The sequence below is a fragment of the Canis lupus genome, chromosome 26 (assembly GCF_048164855.1).
Source record: "Canis lupus baileyi chromosome 26, mCanLup2.hap1, whole genome shotgun sequence".
Classification (NCBI taxonomy): domain Eukaryota; kingdom Metazoa; phylum Chordata; class Mammalia; order Carnivora; family Canidae; genus Canis; species Canis lupus.
Window position 1 is genome coordinate 37,781,378 of NC_132863.1, and position 17,665 is coordinate 37,799,042.

The 17,665-nt window shown below is 42.1% G+C and overlaps 1 protein-coding gene across 4 annotated transcripts in view; it reads left to right on the top strand.

Moving 5' to 3' along the window:
- Positions 1-13,866, top strand: part of ARFGEF2 (ARF guanine nucleotide exchange factor 2) — a 99,834-nt gene extending 85,968 nt beyond the window's left edge. For all 4 annotated transcript variants that reach the window (XM_072801372.1, XM_072801374.1, XM_072801373.1 and 1 more), the window contains exons 35-39: positions 2,965-3,095; positions 6,033-6,201; positions 7,798-7,936; positions 9,328-9,445; positions 10,014-13,866. In XM_072801372.1, coding sequence (XP_072657473.1) covers positions 2,965-3,095; positions 6,033-6,201; positions 7,798-7,936; positions 9,328-9,445; positions 10,014-10,190 — 734 coding nt within the window. In that variant the 3' untranslated portion in view covers positions 10,191-13,866. The remainder of the gene's footprint in view (positions 1-2,964; positions 3,096-6,032; positions 6,202-7,797; positions 7,937-9,327; positions 9,446-10,013) is intronic.
- The last annotated feature ends 3,799 nt before the right edge of the window (positions 13,867-17,665 follow it).

Below are 17,665 nucleotides of genomic sequence, written 5' to 3' on the forward strand. Positions count from 1 at the left end.
TATATTTTTGAGACCATTCGCGATTTGCCTAAAAAGCTTTCATGTTCTTTTATACTGTTTATTAGGTGTTATCTCAGGATATAGATGTACTGTTATTTGCTTAATTGGGTTCCTACTAATGGAATCTTCTCCTATTACAGAAAGTACTACATTGAATCTCCTGATATGTGTGTCATTTGTGAGTTTTTCTGTATAGTAAATTCCTCGCAGTAGGATTGCTGGGTGAAGTGCACTTGCCATCTTGACAGATAATTACAGATTCCTATCTGTTAAAATTGTACCTGTTCACGTGATCTTTGAGTGAAGCTGAGCAGTTTCTCATGTGTTTAAGAACACATTTCTATATTTTCATCGTCTTTTCAACTCTTTCCTCATTGTATATTGGCTGTTAGTCTTTTTATTGTTTTGGGGGAGCTTTTTATGTGTTAGAGATCCCTTTTCTAGATATGAGTTTCAGATTACTTTGATCAGTTTGCCTCTCACTGTTACTTGTGGTTATGTTTTATCATCTGTCATTTTTAAAAATGGGTTAAGAGTCTCTGTGAGGGATCCCTGGGTGGCGCAGCGGTTTGGCGCCTGCCTTTGGCCCAGGGCGCGATCCTGGAGACCCGGGATCGAATCCCACGTCGGGCTCCCGGTGCATGGAGCCTGCTTCTCCCTCTGCCTGTGTCTCTCTGCCTCTCTCTCTCTCTGTGACTATCATGAATAAATAAATAAAATCTTTAAAAAAAAAAAAAAAAAAAAAAAAAGAGTCTCTGCGAGCCAGGCACTGCACTGTGTGTTTCATTTGTGTGATCTTGTAATCATTCTCTAGCCCTTTAAGGAGATGCTATTTACGGTTGCATGAACTGGGGCCTAGATAGATGACATGACTTGCCACTTTGTAGTGGAGTTGGGACTCACAGACACACTTCCCGCTAAGAAACTGGAATGTTCCCCTAGTCTGGTCCTTTTCCAGCTGTGGCTCTGTTGTTTTTCTTCATAGCAATTCCACCCTCTTCTCATGCCGGACTGTCAGTGTTGACAGTGTCGTAAACTTGTTGTTGTTGTTGTTGTTGTTGTTGTTGTTGTTGTTGTAAACTTCTGAGGCAGTGCATTAGACAAAGTCACATGTGGTCCCCAACTATCTTATGAAGGCATAAAACATAACCACCATTTGAATCCATAAAAAGGCACCGTGTTGGGGGTGCCTGGATGACTCAGTTGGTTAAGATCTGACTCTTGGTTTTGGCTTAGGACATGATCTTGGGGCTCTGCAGTCAAGCCCTTCATCAGACTCTGTGCTCAGTGTGGAATCTGCTTGAGATTCTCTGTCTCTGCCTCTCCCCTAGCTCATGCTCGCTCGCTCTCTCAAATAAAATCTTTTTTTAAAAAAGGCACCATGTTGGACACTCACATGCTGTTCTTCAGTATCTACAGTACAGCTAGTGCCTCTGCAGGATCTGGTGAGCGGAAGAGCTCTGCCTCTCATCAGCTCTAGATAAAGGTTTGATTTGTGTGGAGGGTACATGTGTGTACAGTTCTGTAAATAGAGCCACTCTTGGTGCAGCAAGAGGTTTATACTCTGAGAGGTGCCTGGGACTTGAGACCCCTGCCATTCTTCTTGGGAACATTCTTCCAGTTTCCCATCTCAGCCTGCTCTGGGGGCATCTGTGTGGTGAGTAGGGCAACAGGCACAGTCTCATGCCACTTGTACTCTCCTTCCCTTTTTTTTTTTTTTTTTAAGATTTATTTATTTATTTATGATAGACATAGAGAGAGAGAGAGAGAGGCAGAGACACAGGAGGAAGGAGAAGCAGGTTCCACGCCGGGAGCCTGACGGACTCGATCCCAGGACTCCAGGATCACGCCCTGGGCCAAAGGCAGGCGCTCAAACCGCTGAGCCACCCAGGGATCCCTCTCCTTCCTTTTCAATTTTGGTCCAAGCTGGTGTCACTGAATTGGCATATATCAAATGTACATGTCCTACAAATCCACCATATTCTTCTTTTATTAAAACTGATTCAAAATGGAGAATTTATTTAATACATGCACATATACACACACACACACACACAATTTCACAGTCACTTCCAAAACTTGGAAATGACCCATCCTCCCTGTTTGCCATCCCTAAACACTTTGTTTAACGTTTTCAACATTCTGATTCTTTTTTTCTTTTTTTAACATTCTGCATTCTGATTCTGTAACAATAAGTGACTAAGGAATCTCTACTTTTGTCATAGTCCAGTCAACACCTGTGATGTGCCCAACGTGGGCCGTCCCTGAGCCCAGAGAGTGAGAAGACAAAGATGGAGGGAGGAACTATTAGCCAGAGTCTAGTCAGTAGGCAGAAGCCACACCAATGAGAAGATTCTCCCTAAACAATGATTAGCTAGTCAAAAATGGCTACCCACTAAGAGAAAGGTAAAGGGGACTCTTGAGGGAAACAGAAGCAGATTCAGACAGAGGATACCACCTCCAGAGGAGACAGAAGGTGATTAGGAACTAAGATTGGAAAAGAGCCCTGCCCCTGCCACTGCCCCTGCCACTGCCCCTGCCCCTTAAGGCTGACAGTCAGCCACTTTGGAGAGTCTGGCTGCTGCAGGAACCTGGGCGAGGAGTGCTTAGGGCACAGTTGGGAGCTGTCTGAAGGTGTCCCCTGTGGGTGGCAGAGAAGCTTGTTGGAAGAAGGGGCGGGGGGGGGGGGTTGGCGTGGAGGGGCGCACCTGCCTGTGTAGCTAACTCCTCCCCTCGGGTCTTTGCTCAAGTATCCCAGTTGCAGGTTTGTCATTATCATTTGACCTACCATTCTTTAGACTTCAATATCTTGTTTCTCATCTCTGCCATGGGGTTTTTGTCCAGCTTACTCATTGTTAGGCCACAGCATCAAGGACCGTGTGTGGCACATAGTAGGAGTTTGGTGAATACTTATTCAATTCTGGCTGAATCATTATTAGGGTTAATCTTTATCATCTAATATAGATCAGAAACTGTTTGCCAGCCTCCTCATCAAGTGTGTGGTCCAGTTGGAATTGATACAGACCATCGACAACATTGTGTTCTACCCTGCCACAAGCAGAAAGGAAGACGCAGAACACATGGTTGCTGCCCAGGTAATAAGATCAGCCTCGAGAAGAACGTCCTTGTCTGTAGGGAGGTTGCTCAGATTGCAGGGGTGTGCTGCAGCAACTTGGAGTGGCTCACAAGAGCCCATCGTGCTCATCTCTCCCCAAGGCTGGGGAGAGATGAGTGTTCAGTCATGGCATATTGGTAGCTTGAGAAATTGGCCCTGATGGGAATATTTATACCACAGAAATCAGCAAACACTAAAAATCACGGCTTTTTTTTTCCTCTTTTTTTTTTAATTTTCCCAAGAGCCAGTTTACTAGCATCCCACTGCTCAGGTGCCATCCCCACCTTGGTGCTTTGTAAAAAGAGTGTTATTAATCACAGCGACTATTCCTCCTAAGTGGCGTTTAACCACAAATAACTGAGAAAAATATATGGATAAAAGATACCAATTTTTCCTTTAGAAAGTTGACTTTTTTGTTCTGTATGTACAACCTTTTATATGTATGTTATTCTTGGAAACAGAGGATTGGGTGTCCAAAAGTTGGATAGTAACATTATACCACAGTTGTAAAATGAAGTACTTCAAGGGCTAGCAGATCCTGTGAATGAGTGCGGCAGGGTGGGTGGGACTTGGGAGGCCAGAGAGCTCTGGCCCAGCTGGAGCCGCAGCCACCTCCCAGCCCCAGCAGTATGTTGCTATCAGGTGGGTCAAGTCGTGACAATCTTCCAATTTTTCAAGAGGAGCCAGCATCAGGATTTTTTTTTCCTATAGGAAGTCTGTTTATTAAGTGATGCAATACTGATGAACAAAATGTATCTGTTGGCTAGATCCAGCCCAAAAGCTATCCTTTTTTGTTTCTCTATTTTAAATATATACAGTTCAGAGTTTTGGTGTATTCACAAAGTTGTCCAAACATCACCCCTGTTTAACTCCAGAATATTTTTATCACTGTGAAAGGGAATGTGCTAACCATTAGCCGTCATTCTGCCTTCCTTCACCCCAGTCCTTGATAACCACTAATCTACCCTCTGTCTCGATGGATTTACTTAATCAGGATATTTCATATTCATACAGTCATATAAAACATGAACTTTTGTGTCTGGCTTCTTTGATTTAACATAATGTTTTCCAAGTTCATCCATGTTGTAACATGTATGTGTAGCATGTCACATCCATGTTGTTACATATATGTGGATGTGTATGTATATGTAAGGTAATATTTCATTGTATGGCTGTACCACATTTTGTTCATCCAGTCGTCTATTGATCCCATTGTCTGACTATGATGAATAACACTGCTATGAACATTTGTATACAAGTTTTTATGTGGACATGTTTTTAATTCTTTAGAGCACATACCTAGGAGTAGAATTGCAGGGTCATATGGTATCTCTGGTGCCTACATTTTTTGAAGAATTGCCAGACTGTTTTCTAGAACAGCTGTACTAATTTATCTTCCCAGCAGCAGTGGATGAAGGCTCTAGTTTCTGCACATTCTCATCAATGGTTGTTACTGTCTTTTTAATTATCGCAGCCATCCCAGTGGACATGAAGTTGTTTCTCATTGTGATGATTTCTGTTTCCATCTTGTGTTTATTGGCCATTTGTGTATCTTTGGAGAGATGTCTGTTCAAATCCTTTGCTCATTTTTTTTTTCCTTTGCTCATTTTTAAATTGGAATTTTTTCTCTTTCTAACATTGAGTCATAAGAGTTTTTATATATTCTGGATACTGGTCCCTTATCAGATCTATGATTTACAACTATTTTCTCCCGTTCTCTAGTTGTCTTTTCAGTTTCTTTTTTCCTTTGTCTTTTTTTTTTTTTTTTTTTGTCTTTTCAGTTTCTTGATGATGGCCTGTGAAGCACAAAAATTTTTTATTTTAATGAAGTTTGAGTTACTGTTTTTTTTCTTAAATCCTTGTACTTTTAGTGTTACATCTAAGAAAGGATGGCCTAATTCAGGGTCACAAAGATTAGGCCTATATTTTAAGAGTTTTAGCTTTTACATGTAGGTCTTTGATCTGTTTTTTAGTTCATTTTGTGTTTGTTTAGTTCATTTACATTTGTTCTGGCACCTGTGTTGGAAATCACTTGACCCTAAATATAAGGATTTATTTCTGGACTCTCAGTTCTGTTCCATTGACCTTCTTGTCCATCTTTATGCTAATACCACACTGTCTTGAATGAAATTGGAAGTTTGAGACTTCTAATTTTGTGCTGCTTTTATTAACACTGTTTTGGCTATTCTGTGTCACGTGTTTCTATTTGAATTTTAGGATCAGCTTGTCAATTTCTGTAAAGCAGTAATCCGGGGTATTGATAAGGATTACACTGACTCTATAGATCAATTTGGAGAATATTGCCAACTCTGCTGTTTTTGTAATCTCTGGTTTATAAGAAGGTTAGATCCATTCCTAGAAGGCTCAAATATAAAATCCCTAAGTATGTATCCCATTTTAGGCAACATGTTCAATAAAAATTTCTAGCATTTTGTACGTTTTTTTCCTTTCACATTTGAAAACACAGTTATGAAGCTTACTACATTCATTAATCATTTGATCGAAGCTAAAGATGCCACTCAGGCTTCACTTAGCACTTTCTGTCTTCCATAGTATTGTGAGACTCACACCTCCCATCTCATATAGTACAGGGTGACTTTCTTGTTTTCTAATTTCATTATACAATGTTAAAAGAGGACTGTGGAGTCCTATAGAGAAGCACACACTTACGTTCATGTGGCGAAGGCAGTACTGACAAAGCAGAAACTTGGGCCAATAAAGCCCGATGTCCTGCAAGAGCTGGGCAGAATTATTCCCCTGGCTGGTGAACAGAGTGTAACAGAGAAACATTCAGGGTGGTGAGGAATGAAGTGTGTGATTCTCAGACAGAGGAGTACTGCCTCAATGGCAGTGAGGACTGCCTCAATGTCTAGAACCAGCCTACCCTCACATAGCTCCCCCATCTTCCCTTTTCTAGCAAGACACACTGGATGCAGACATCCACATAGAGACGGAGGACCAGGGCATGTATAAGTGCATGTCTTCCCAGCATCTCTTCAAGCTGCTGGACTGCCTGCAGGAGTCTCACTCATTCTCAAAGGCCTTCAATTCCAATTACGAGCAACGGACTGTCCTGTGGAGAGCAGGTGAGGCCACACAGCAGCTATGGCAAATGACCACACTGGCTGCCAACCTGAAATATGAAAGCCTTTGGGAAACTCCTGATATTGTACATTTAGCTGAAATAACTGAGGATCCCCAGGTGGCTCAATGGTTTAGTGCCTGCCTTGGCCCAGGCCATGATCCTAGAGTCCCAGGATTGAGTCACGCATCGGGCTCCATGCATGGAGCCTGCTTATGTCTCTGCCTCTCTCCCTCTCTCCCTCTCTCTCTTTGTCTCTCATGAATAAATATATAAAATCTTTATTTTAAAAAAAGGGAATAACTTGCCAGGTCTTCTCATGCTTGAGGGGAAAAGAAGGACATGCTGGATGCATTCCATCCCAGTATCAGGAATACTGCCTAGCATGTGGGAGATTTTCAAGAAGAATTGGAAAAATAAATTGATAGAGACTCAAACTGATCTAGCAAATAAAGAAATTTTATATTAGCAACACCTGGGTGGCTCAGCAGTTGAGCATCTGCCTTTGGCTCGGGGTATGACCCTGGAGTCCCTGGACCGAGTCCCACATTGGGCTCCCTGCATGGAGTCTGCTTCTCCCTCTTTCTGTGTCTCTGCCTCTCTCTGTCTTTCATGAATAAATAAATAAAATCTTCTTTAAAAAGAAAAAAGAAATTTTATATTAGGTTAAAATTGTGTAATTAAGGGGCACCTGGGTGGCTCAGTTAGTTAAGCATCCAATTCTTGATTTTGGCTCAGGTTGCGATCTTCAGGGTCCTGGGACTGAGCCAGCAGGGAGCCTGCTTGAGATTTCCTCTGCCACCCTTTGCCTCTCCCTCCACTCTCTCTCTGAAATAAATAAATAAAATCTTTATAAAAAATAAAATGGTATAGTTAAATATGATATAAAAATTGTAATAGTCTAGGAAAAACAAAGCATTCATACATTTGCTGAGGCTTTTAGGGGTTCTCTCTCTCCCTCACCTCCAAAATACATACATAAATCCTGGAGGTAAGTGATATATTTATATGGAAAGTGACAGTGGGAGGCTCACTTTTGAACTTTGCACAAAAGTGATACTCTATATAAATTTTTATGGTTACCATTACTAGGTAACCGACCATTAATTTTCTTCCCAGATGCCTATTTTATAATGTCATTTTTTTAAAGATTTTATTAATCTATTAGGGAAAGCACAAGTAGGGAGAAGGGCAGAGGGAGAGGGAGAAGCAGGCTCCCCACTGAGCAGGGAGCCCAATGTGGGCTCTCAGGACCCTGGGATCATGACCTGAGCCAAAAACAGGTGCTCACCTGACTAGCCACCCAGGTGCCCCAGTGTCATTTTTTTTTTTTATGGCTTTAACAGATCTACATGTTTTATGCCTTTGCTTGTGATAGGTTTTTCTTGTAAGAGTGGTTTACACATCTCTGACAGATTGGTACTGCTTTGCTTAAGCAAATGTGATTAAGAGTAATGTTATATGTCAACTGTACTTTAATTGAAAAAAAAATTTCAGATAATTCTTTTCAGTGTTCCTTAAAGTAACTAGATTAGGGTCCTGTGTGATTTCTCAGCATTATCCTAGAAGTATGCGCTATTTATATAACTCTAATCTCTAGGTTTTAAGGGCAAATCTAAACCTAACCTTCTAAAACAAGAAACCAGCAGCCTGGCCTGTTGTTTGAGGATCCTGTTTCGGATGTATGTCGACGAGAACCACAGGGATTCCTGGGAGGAAATACAGCAGCGACTTTTAACGTAAGAAGATTGGTTTCTGATTAAATGTCAGATAAATGTATTTATCTGTAAAACACAAAATGCATCACAATAATACTCTGACTTGAAAAGAATAAGAGAAAAATACCTACGTGCTGATGGCCTCACAGACTGCTATCCTTTTTGCTTTTTCCTTCTATATATAGACATTTCTATTTCACTTGTTAATGCCCTGAATAGGGTGGGGCCTCATTTCTTTCATTCATAAGTTTCTTAAAGCACAGAAACAGGGGCAGTAAAAAGTGCTCAATCAACAAGCCAAAAGTGAAATCTTGGTCAAGTCCGCTTTCGGCAATGTTGGCTCTAACCTCCCACCCTCCCTTCTTCCCAAGAATGTATTGGAATCCTGTGAGTTACCAGGATGTCCTGACTTGAATTATGCCAAACTGCAGCAATGGGGAGACAATGCGAAGGCATGGAGAGAGAGCCCCAGACAGAAAAATAGATCTTCACCACCCAGCTTTCTATGAGCAAGATGCTATTTGTCTAAGCCCTTTTCACTCTTTCAAGTTTAAAACCATTACCATGCAGTGCTGACAACCGTGATAAGTAAGACATGAACTCTCCTATACTGCTAGTGGGAATGTATAGTGAGGGGATTTTTTGAGGGGAAAGCAAGTGGCATTAAAATCAGGAGCCTTAAATGTTCAGTCTTTCTTTGACACAGTAAACCACTGTTACGGAATCTACTTAAGAAAATGTCTTAGAGGGATCCCTGGGTGGCGCAGCGGTTTGGCGCCTGCCTTTGGCCCAGGGCGCGATCCTGGAGACCCGGGATCGAATCCCACGTCAGGCTCCCGGTGCATGGAGCCTGCTTCTCCCTCTGCCTGTGTCTCTGCCTCTCTCTCTCTCTCACTGCGTGCCTATCATTAAAAAAAAAAAAAAAAAAAAAAAAAAGAAAATGTCTTAGAGTGTCGCCTGGCTGGCTCAGTCAGTGGAGGATGCAACTCTTGACTCTCGAGGTCAGGGTCATGAGTTTCAGCCCCATGTTTGGGGGAGAGAGATTAAAAGAAAAAAGAAAGTAGCAATTGTATGTGACAGGAGAAGAGAGAGAAAAGCAGTGTGTAGTCAGCTATGGATGATAGGCTCTGTGTTCATTGTGTGCAAACGCTGATTGGGCCGTAGGCTGTGAGCAGGCCCTGAGCTAAGCAAATGTTTAAACTTCACAACAGCCCCCCTGAATTTGGTACAATTATTTATCCCTGTTTTACAGCCAAGGAAACTGAGTCTTAGTGAATTGCTTGAGATGCATAGCCAGAGCCAGGTGCCCAGTAAATAAGTACTCATTGTAAGAAGGAAGAGTTTTCCACTCCCGTAGATTGTGAGAGTTAATCTTCTGTTTGACATGCCACCCCCTGTCTTGATTCTTCCAGTGTGTGCAGTGAGGCCCTTGCCTATTTCATCACAGTAAATTCTGAGAGCCATCGGGAGGCCTGGACAAGTCTTCTGTTGCTGCTTCTAACAAAAACCCTCAAAATAAATGATGAAAAGGTATAAACCAGGAAATCCTAATGTCCCCACTAGCACCTAGGTTTGGGTTGCCTTTTTACTCAGAATCTAATGATTTCCTCAGCTCTTCCAAGGACAGTTACATAACTAGCACCATTCTAGATTCATTAGAGGAAAGTTCATTCATTGCAGACAAGGGTGCCGTAGCATACTGGGACTCTCTCTCTCCAAGAACCCCAGTTAAGAAAGGCTGACCTTGGAACTGCGCGTGTGTAGCAGTTAAAATGCTGCAGTGATTTGGAGCACCGCTGTGTTGGAAGAGAGGGTCCATCCAGATAGGGAAGCCCTGGTTCAGAAGGGGGAATCTGCTTTGCTAAAACCGAACATTGTGTTTGGTAGCAAAGCTATCCCCAAAGAATTTGTGTCTGGAGTTAAACATAATTAAAAGACCTTCTAATTTGCAAATTTTTCCCACCAACTTTTGAAATAGTGAGAAAAAGCACCAATATTACAAGAAGTTTCAGGGTGAGATGAATACTTTTGAGAAACTAGTGCCAGAAAAAGTAGTTCCCTGTCTAATTTGAGCTCTCTCCTTCTCTCCGACCTCAAGTTTAAAGCACACGCTTCTATGTACTACCCCTACTTGTGTGAAATTATGCAGTTTGACCTGATTCCTGAGCTCCGAGCAGTTCTGCGCAAGTTCTTCCTACGGATAGGTGTTGTATATAAAATATGGATTCCAGAAGAGCCATCACAGGTACCAGGGACGCTGTCACCAGTGTGGTAGCCCTGACCCCTGCGGGCCACAACTACAGCTCTGCGGAACATTCACCATGCCACCTCTGCCTGGCACATCTCGTGAAGGGTCAGATCGTAGAAATAGGGAGTCGGCATCTGGGAGCTCAGAACGGCCTGGAGGAAGCTGGCCTCGACATGGGTCCCATCAGTCCCTGGCTGAGACGTTGTGCTATTTCATTAAAGTGTTGCATAGCCAGTTAAAACAGTAGGTGGGGAGTCTGTTTCATCTCCGTCATTCCGTCTTACTGACTAGACTGTCAAGCCTGTCACCGCACATGCGCCATTTCCTAGCAGAGTCCCATGATTGGCTGTCTGCGTTCTGTCAGAGGAAGTTGCTTTCCTTTAAGACACTGAACATAGCTGTAGAGGTTCGTGATTATTAGAGAGTCTGTTAATAAAATTTCTCGTAATGGCTAAATGCCACCTAAAATATGCTGGATTTTTTGTTGTCGTTTGAGTGTTTTGGAGAATTTTGAATGTTTTTGTCAGTTGTGAGTCAGCTATAGTTAGATTGTTTAGTTTGGAGAAAGTTAGTGGGGAAAGGGGTTGTTTTTGTTTTGTTCTGTTTACGTCTGAGTGATTTTTAAAGTACTTTATGAAAAGATATTATTGAAGATTTCATTGAAAGCAGAGTTTAGTAATTAAGTTAGAATTAAGAACTTGCAAGGTTAAAAATTTTAAAAGGTAGTGCCTCCTGGCTCTCCCTGTTTTAGTAACTTGGGGAGAAAACGTCTATAGGAAAAAGTAAAAAATGTAATGAAGACAATTAGCCTTCCTTGGAAGTAAGTATTTATGGATGGGTCTGAAAATTTCCAGAACACCTTGTCCATCTCACACCCTCTGAAATCTAATATATGAAGTAGTAACAAAAATGAAGTAGTAATTTAACAGAGTTAATTTATATTTTAGTAAACCTTTTATTTTTACCTCAGAATAGTGAGTTTAGCATCCCTGCTTTGCACAGTCCCCATTCAAGGGCCCTCTGGAGAGGGGTGGCGGCTGTGCAGGAGAAGGGCCGTCTATGAACCTCCTCAGCCACCCGCCAAGAGTCCTCCACCCAGAGTAGGCCTGTGCTGTGGTGGGGCCAGCACAGGGAACTGTGACCTGTGACTGCAGCAGGAGATGGCCTGTGCCTGGGTGCTGCCGTGACCTTGAGCCTAGGAGCTGCGTTCTTTGGAAGGGTTGGATTCTGGGGGTCCTTATTGTGTTAATGAAGGTGCAGTACTCTGAACTCCAATTATAACTGAATCCTGATCCGGCAGCTTATGTAAACATTTGCAGCACACAGACGGGGCCTGGTGCCTGGAAGTGGTCTGTTTGGAAGCTGGATTTATTCTGAGTCGGTGAGAAAGAGAACACAGGCTTCATTCCGCCCCCTCACCCAGGGCTCCCCACGAGCCTCCACTCAGCAGTAGAACAAGTGTTACACGGAGTCATTAACACATTTAGACTTCTGCCTATGCTCTTCAGTCCTGTAAATTGGGTTGTATTGATGTCAACTCTGGTGCCTTAGAAGTTAGCAAGTTGGGAACCTATCTAAAATCAGATGTTTTTTTCTTTATAGAGAAGGATTTCTGGTGCTTTTGTTTCCTAAGAAACCGATTTCTTAAACATTTTTTGTTTTTAACAGCCTTGAGAAATGTTTGGTTTGGGCCAGCAGTACTATTTTTTTTGGTTTGGGCCAAATGTTTGGTTTGGGCCAGCAGTACTTCTATTTTCCCCAAAGTATTTTAATTTCTCTACCAAAGAAAAAAAGCAGGTTTAGATTTTTATGTTACTTACATACATTAGAGAAGAGGAGCTGTAGAATTTAGGAAGAAGGGACGGTGGGCGAGTATTTTACTGTGAATGGAAAATGTCAGCACCTTTAATGTACCTTGTCCTGGAATGCATTCATCCTTATGCTGCAGCTGAGACCCTTTCCCTGGTGCTGTGGTCACAGCCTCAACAAGCCCGTGCTCTCCACCCGCATTTGTCCTGACAGCGTGCTCAGGAACGCACATGTCTGTTCGTGCTTCCATTCCCTGTGCTACTCCATTCCCGACTGGAGGTCCTCATGTCACGTCATTTTCAACTGTGACCCCACCCCATGTGTCTTCCTGCCTTCTCTTTCATTCTTGCCACGCAGGGAGTATGGGAACGCATTTTGTTCCATGCCCAAACATTCAGCTTTGAGTTTGTTTTTTGTTTTCTTCCTTTCTTCCTTTCTTTTCTTTTCTTTTCTTTTCTTTTCTTTTCTTTTCTTTTCTTTTCTTTTTTCTTTCTTTTCGTTTCTTTCTTTCTTTCTTTCTTCTTTCTTTCTTTCTTTCTTTCTTTCTTTCTTTCTTTCTTTCTTTTTATTTTCTCTTTTAAAAGATTGGATTTTCTGAATGAGGCATCTGAACTGTACCTGCATGGACCTTTTTAAAAACCGTGATGTCAAACCATTTGGGGTAATCATTCTTGCCGGTGGCCCGTGACATACAGAGGAAATTCCTTACCTCTACAAATAAGCCATTCAGCCTAAATTCTACTTTGTGAATAAATCTATCCTATCTCAAGGTAAACGTGGCTTGTGCCACTCAAACACTAGTGAGAACTGAGTGCGTGTGACTGCAGCCCCAGGCCAGGACACTGTTCACTAACAATGTGAGAGAAGATGGAATATTTCCAAGGCCTTATTTCTTTGTCAGAATGCTTTAAGTGTTGATTATCTGTGCTGGGTCTCCAGAGAAGTTTTTGTTACAATAATGCTACTTGGAACAACTTTGTTTTCCTGCACTGTCCTTTAGGGAAATCACCAGCTCTGGCATCTTAACAACAAACAGTGGATGGGAAATTTGATTTCTAACATGCATCTTTAGAGTCAAATACACCTTTTTCCTGTTACTCCTCATGTACAACCAAAGAACTACATTATGGGAATTGTATAATAATATCTGGAAACACAGCATTTTCCTCTGACAGGTGACTTTTGTACAAAATGCAAAAAAAAATCTCTAAACCTTTTTCTTGTTCTTTTGTGATTATGGCTATCCATCTCGTAGTCTTTATAGTTATCGAAGGAACCTGCTGGCAGATGCTAGTACGACCATCCCATTCAAATGTTTGTTGTTACGATGCAAATGGATATTGGTTGTGACGGAAGCTAGGTCCTTAATACTACATTTTCTGAGTTCTGTTTTAACATTTGCGTTAAAGTAGACATAGCTTGAACTTAAGTGAAATCCTGAAGTTTTGCTATCAGCAGCTTTGTAGTTGGAGAAACAAAGAAACCAAAGCTGAATATTTAAAAGAATGAATCTATCTGGAAATCCTTGCTCTCAAAAAGACACTCATCAAAGATGTAGTTTTTCTCAGTGTTCTAATTTTTAAAAAATTTTATCTTCATATTTGCATCAAATATTTCTTTATGTGCAAAATATGTTTTATCTCCTTAAAATGCCTAAAAGTAAGTTAATAGCTACTTTTGTTTAATCTATACACGATGATTAAGTGCATTTAATATTGGTAATTTAATGAAAAGCATTCCTTGCCCAATGGATGTATACATTTTTGAAAGAATAAGCCGAATTATATAATATGAAATGCTATGTAAAGTTTTCTATGTAAAAATATTATGTATAATACTGTTAAAATCCCATGCTTTAATCAGGTGGTAAATCAATAAAGTTTTAAAAAGTAAAGCTGTTTTTGATATAGTAATATATATGTATATATATATCAATCTCTAGTTTGTGGTTCATTTGTTCTTATTGGCAGTTATAAGCTTGTAGTTCTCAAGTGGTGGTAAAATTTGGTCTCAATAGTTAACAAAAATATTTTCTAATGGGAGAATATTAATTGTGTCTCAATGAATTGTGGGTCTCAATTATTTTAAGTAAGCTTCCCTACTTGCCCCTGCCTCCCCAGGAAAGGGAAAAAATCCAGTCAGGAAAAGATTCTTATTTATCTCTTGAATTCACTTTAACCCATTAATTAGTTTGACCAGTAAGTAGGTGAGTTCCCAAGAAAAGACAAAAATCTCTTGGCTGGTGTTGAGGTCAGGTTTACAAAAGAAGACTCACAGAGTCAACTTGGACACTGAGTAGAAGACAGTTCTGAGGTTCACAAGGGGTGCCAACACAGGAAGACATGCTTGGCTTTACTCTCTCAATTCAGAATCCGTTCTTTCTGAAATATCCTAAAGTTATAAATCACTATTGTATTTAAAGTACTCCCCCGCTGAAACTAATACTTTTTCATCTTTATTAATTTGTTGGAATAAAATGATGGCTCTCTGTGGTCCCACATTTCAGATACACCAGTAAAGAACAAAAGGAAAATCTTTCTAAAGAGTCTTTATCTCTCCATAGCAGGTGGTGCCTGGGTTTTATCTAGAGCAGTGATTTTCAGCCTGAACCAACCAGGAGTTTTCAATTCTGTCCCCAAGGGGCACTTGGGGTACTTGGCTATGTCTAGAGACATTTTGGGCTGTCAGGGAAGGAGGAGGGTGAGTAGGATGCTGCTAAACAGCCCTCACTGCAAGGAATGACCCTGCCTCAAGGTCTAACTGGTGCTGAGTTTGAAAAACCCTGTACTAAATTGACTCTAACAACTCTTTAGTACGGTGTTTTCGGACCCAAAATCTGTCTGTAGCAGATACCATCCGCTTTCTTTGGCCTTCCTGTAAAAAAAAGGAAAAAAAAAAAATAACTCCTGTTTACCCATTTTAGAAAGGAGGGCGTGCTGAGGTCAATCATTTAACCATTTTGCAAGATCATTTCAGCATCACACTGCCCACAGACTGGAACACGTTTTAGGCAAAACTATGTTTTCTTTCTCAAAGGACCAGAGTGGCTCCCTGAAATTTCTGCAAAGCTACGTAACATGCCTGTTGTCCAGTTCAAGAAATCTGCTAAATTGTCCTTGAGTTAGTGATTTGTGTCACCTCTTAGGAGTGGCCAGCTTACTAAATGCAATTACATACCCACAACAAAAGAAGAAGGGATGAGGACTCCCCAAGGATTCTGGCAGGAATTATTTTAGTATTTTTAAACATGTCCATTTCCGGACACAAGCCAACATTATCTGGTGCTCAACTGAAGATTGAGCCTTTGTGGATAATTTTTATAAGTCCATTTTCATCTTTCCCAGAGACTCCCCATCTTTGCATAAAGCTTCTATAGCTGCTTCTTCATTGACCTAATTTAGATTTGCTTAAAGAATGTATCTTGATTTATGTTCAAGAAACACCATGTGTTCTGGTAAACTTCTTAGCTTGAGTGAATTTAAGCCTTAAAAATGGCATACTGATTTTCTCATACAGTTAGACGTTTGTGAGAAGCAAGCAAAAACCGGGGATCCCTGGGTGGCGCACCGGTTCGGCGCCTGCCTTTGGCCCAGGGCGCGATCCTGGAGACCCGGGATCGAATCCCACGTCGGGCTCCCGGTGCATGGAGCCTGCTTCTCCCTCTGCCTATGTCTCTGCCTCTCTCTCTGTGTGTGACTATCATAAATAAATAAAAATTAAAAAAAAAAAAAAAGAAGCAAGCAAAAACCAAGCACCAGGGCAGCCCCGGTGGCTCAGAGGTTTAGCACCGCCTACAGCCCAGGCCGTGATCCTGGAGGCCCAGGATTGAGTCCCACGTTGGGCTCCCTGCATGGAGCCTGCTTCTCCCTCTGCCTGTGTCTCTGCCTCTCTCTCTCTCTCCTCTCTGTGTATTCTCATGAATAAATAAATAAAATCTTAAAAAAATACCACCATTCTGTAGGAGAGGCCAGTGGACAGATCACAGAAACTGAAATGAAGAACTCTTTGTACAGAAGGATTTGTGCTTTCTGCCCCTTTTTTGGGCATCAGCAATAAGCAGGCTATATTAATGTCACTTTTTAAAGAAGTAGCATTCACTGATGGTTTCCTGCCCTGCAGACTCCTTACTAAGTGCTTTGCATACAGTGCTTTGCATCCTTTAAACTTCACAACTGTATGAAATAGCAGAATCAGACCTGTCTTCTTAAGTGTATTTACTTATTTATGTATTTATTCATTTTAGTGATCTCTACACCCAACACAGGGCTTGAACCTACAACCCTGAGATCAAGTCGCATGCTTCCCCGACTAAGCGAGCCAGGTGCCCCTCACCCATGTTTGTTTTTTTATGATACTGCATTTTTTTTTAAGATTTTGTTTATTCATGAGAGACACAGGCAGAGACACAGGCAGAGGGAGAAGCAGGCTCCATGTGGGGCGCCCAAATGGGACTTGATCCCAGACCCCGGGATCACGACCTAAGCCAAAGGCAGAGGCTCAACCACTGAGCCAGCCAGGTGCCCCCTCACCCATTTTTAAATGAGGATACTGAGGCCCAGAGATGACCAGTGAGGCTGTGTACCTGGATCACATAGCTGGGAAGCAGCAGAGCTGGGACACAGATGCACTCACTCACTGTCCTACCAACCACACTGACTTGCTGTCACTAGTTCATCTGGGGGGAAGGGTGGGGAAGTGAAGTGGGGCATCCAGCAGAACACAGTCCTGGTCCCTGAAGAGCTTCTATTGCAAAGCCCCTGTGTGCAAGTTGAACTGCCTGGGTTTTGCTGCAAACACCTGCGTTAGAAACAATCTTTACCAGCTCTCTTAGATGAGCATTTGTGGGGCCATATCTCAGGCCCTTTCATGCCTACCTACCATGGATATTCAGAAGATAGGAAAAGGAAGCACGACTAGCAGAGAGACAAGGTGAGAGGAAGTGAGCAGATGTTAAGGTGGGGCCAGCAGCCCCGAGAGTTTTCTTGCTCTGGTCTCATCTCTTTCCCACCAACTCATAAACTGCCTTCATTTTTTCCACTAAATATTACCTCCCTGGCGCTTGGGTGGCTCAGTCAGTTAACTTTGGACTCTTGGTTGTGGCTCCGGCCATGACTTCAGGGTCGTGGGATCAAGCCCCCCCCCCCCCCCCATCAGGTTCTGCACTCTGCATGGATCTGCTTGGCCCTCTCCCTATATCCCTCCCCCTGTGCACACATGCACACACTATCTCAAATAAATAAAATCTTAAATATATTACACACCTCCAAATTTCTAATACCAACTCATGACTTACTTGATTTTCATACTTGCTCCTTCCTCAGTATCCTTGCCCTCACTGCTCTGTCTGCCTGGAAGGCTTTTTTTCCTCTAGATTGCTCCGTGGCTGGTTCCTCCTCCTCCTGGGTTCAACCCAGTGGGGAACTCCTCAGTTGCCTCCTTCCTGTCCTCAGAACTACCCACCACCATCTGCAGGGACGTGTTCGAAATATGTCTCTCCCACCCCTGATGTAAGGGTGTGAGCCAGGCAGGAACCTGGCTGTTTCGGCAATGATAGTCTCACCTGCTAGAGCACAGTAAACAGAAGCATAGTAGGTAGGCACTCAATAAAATTTTGGTGACAGTATGGGCATTTTTTCATGGAAGTTCTAGGATGCTCACAGGACAGTTCACAAATACCAGGAGAATCAGGTCAT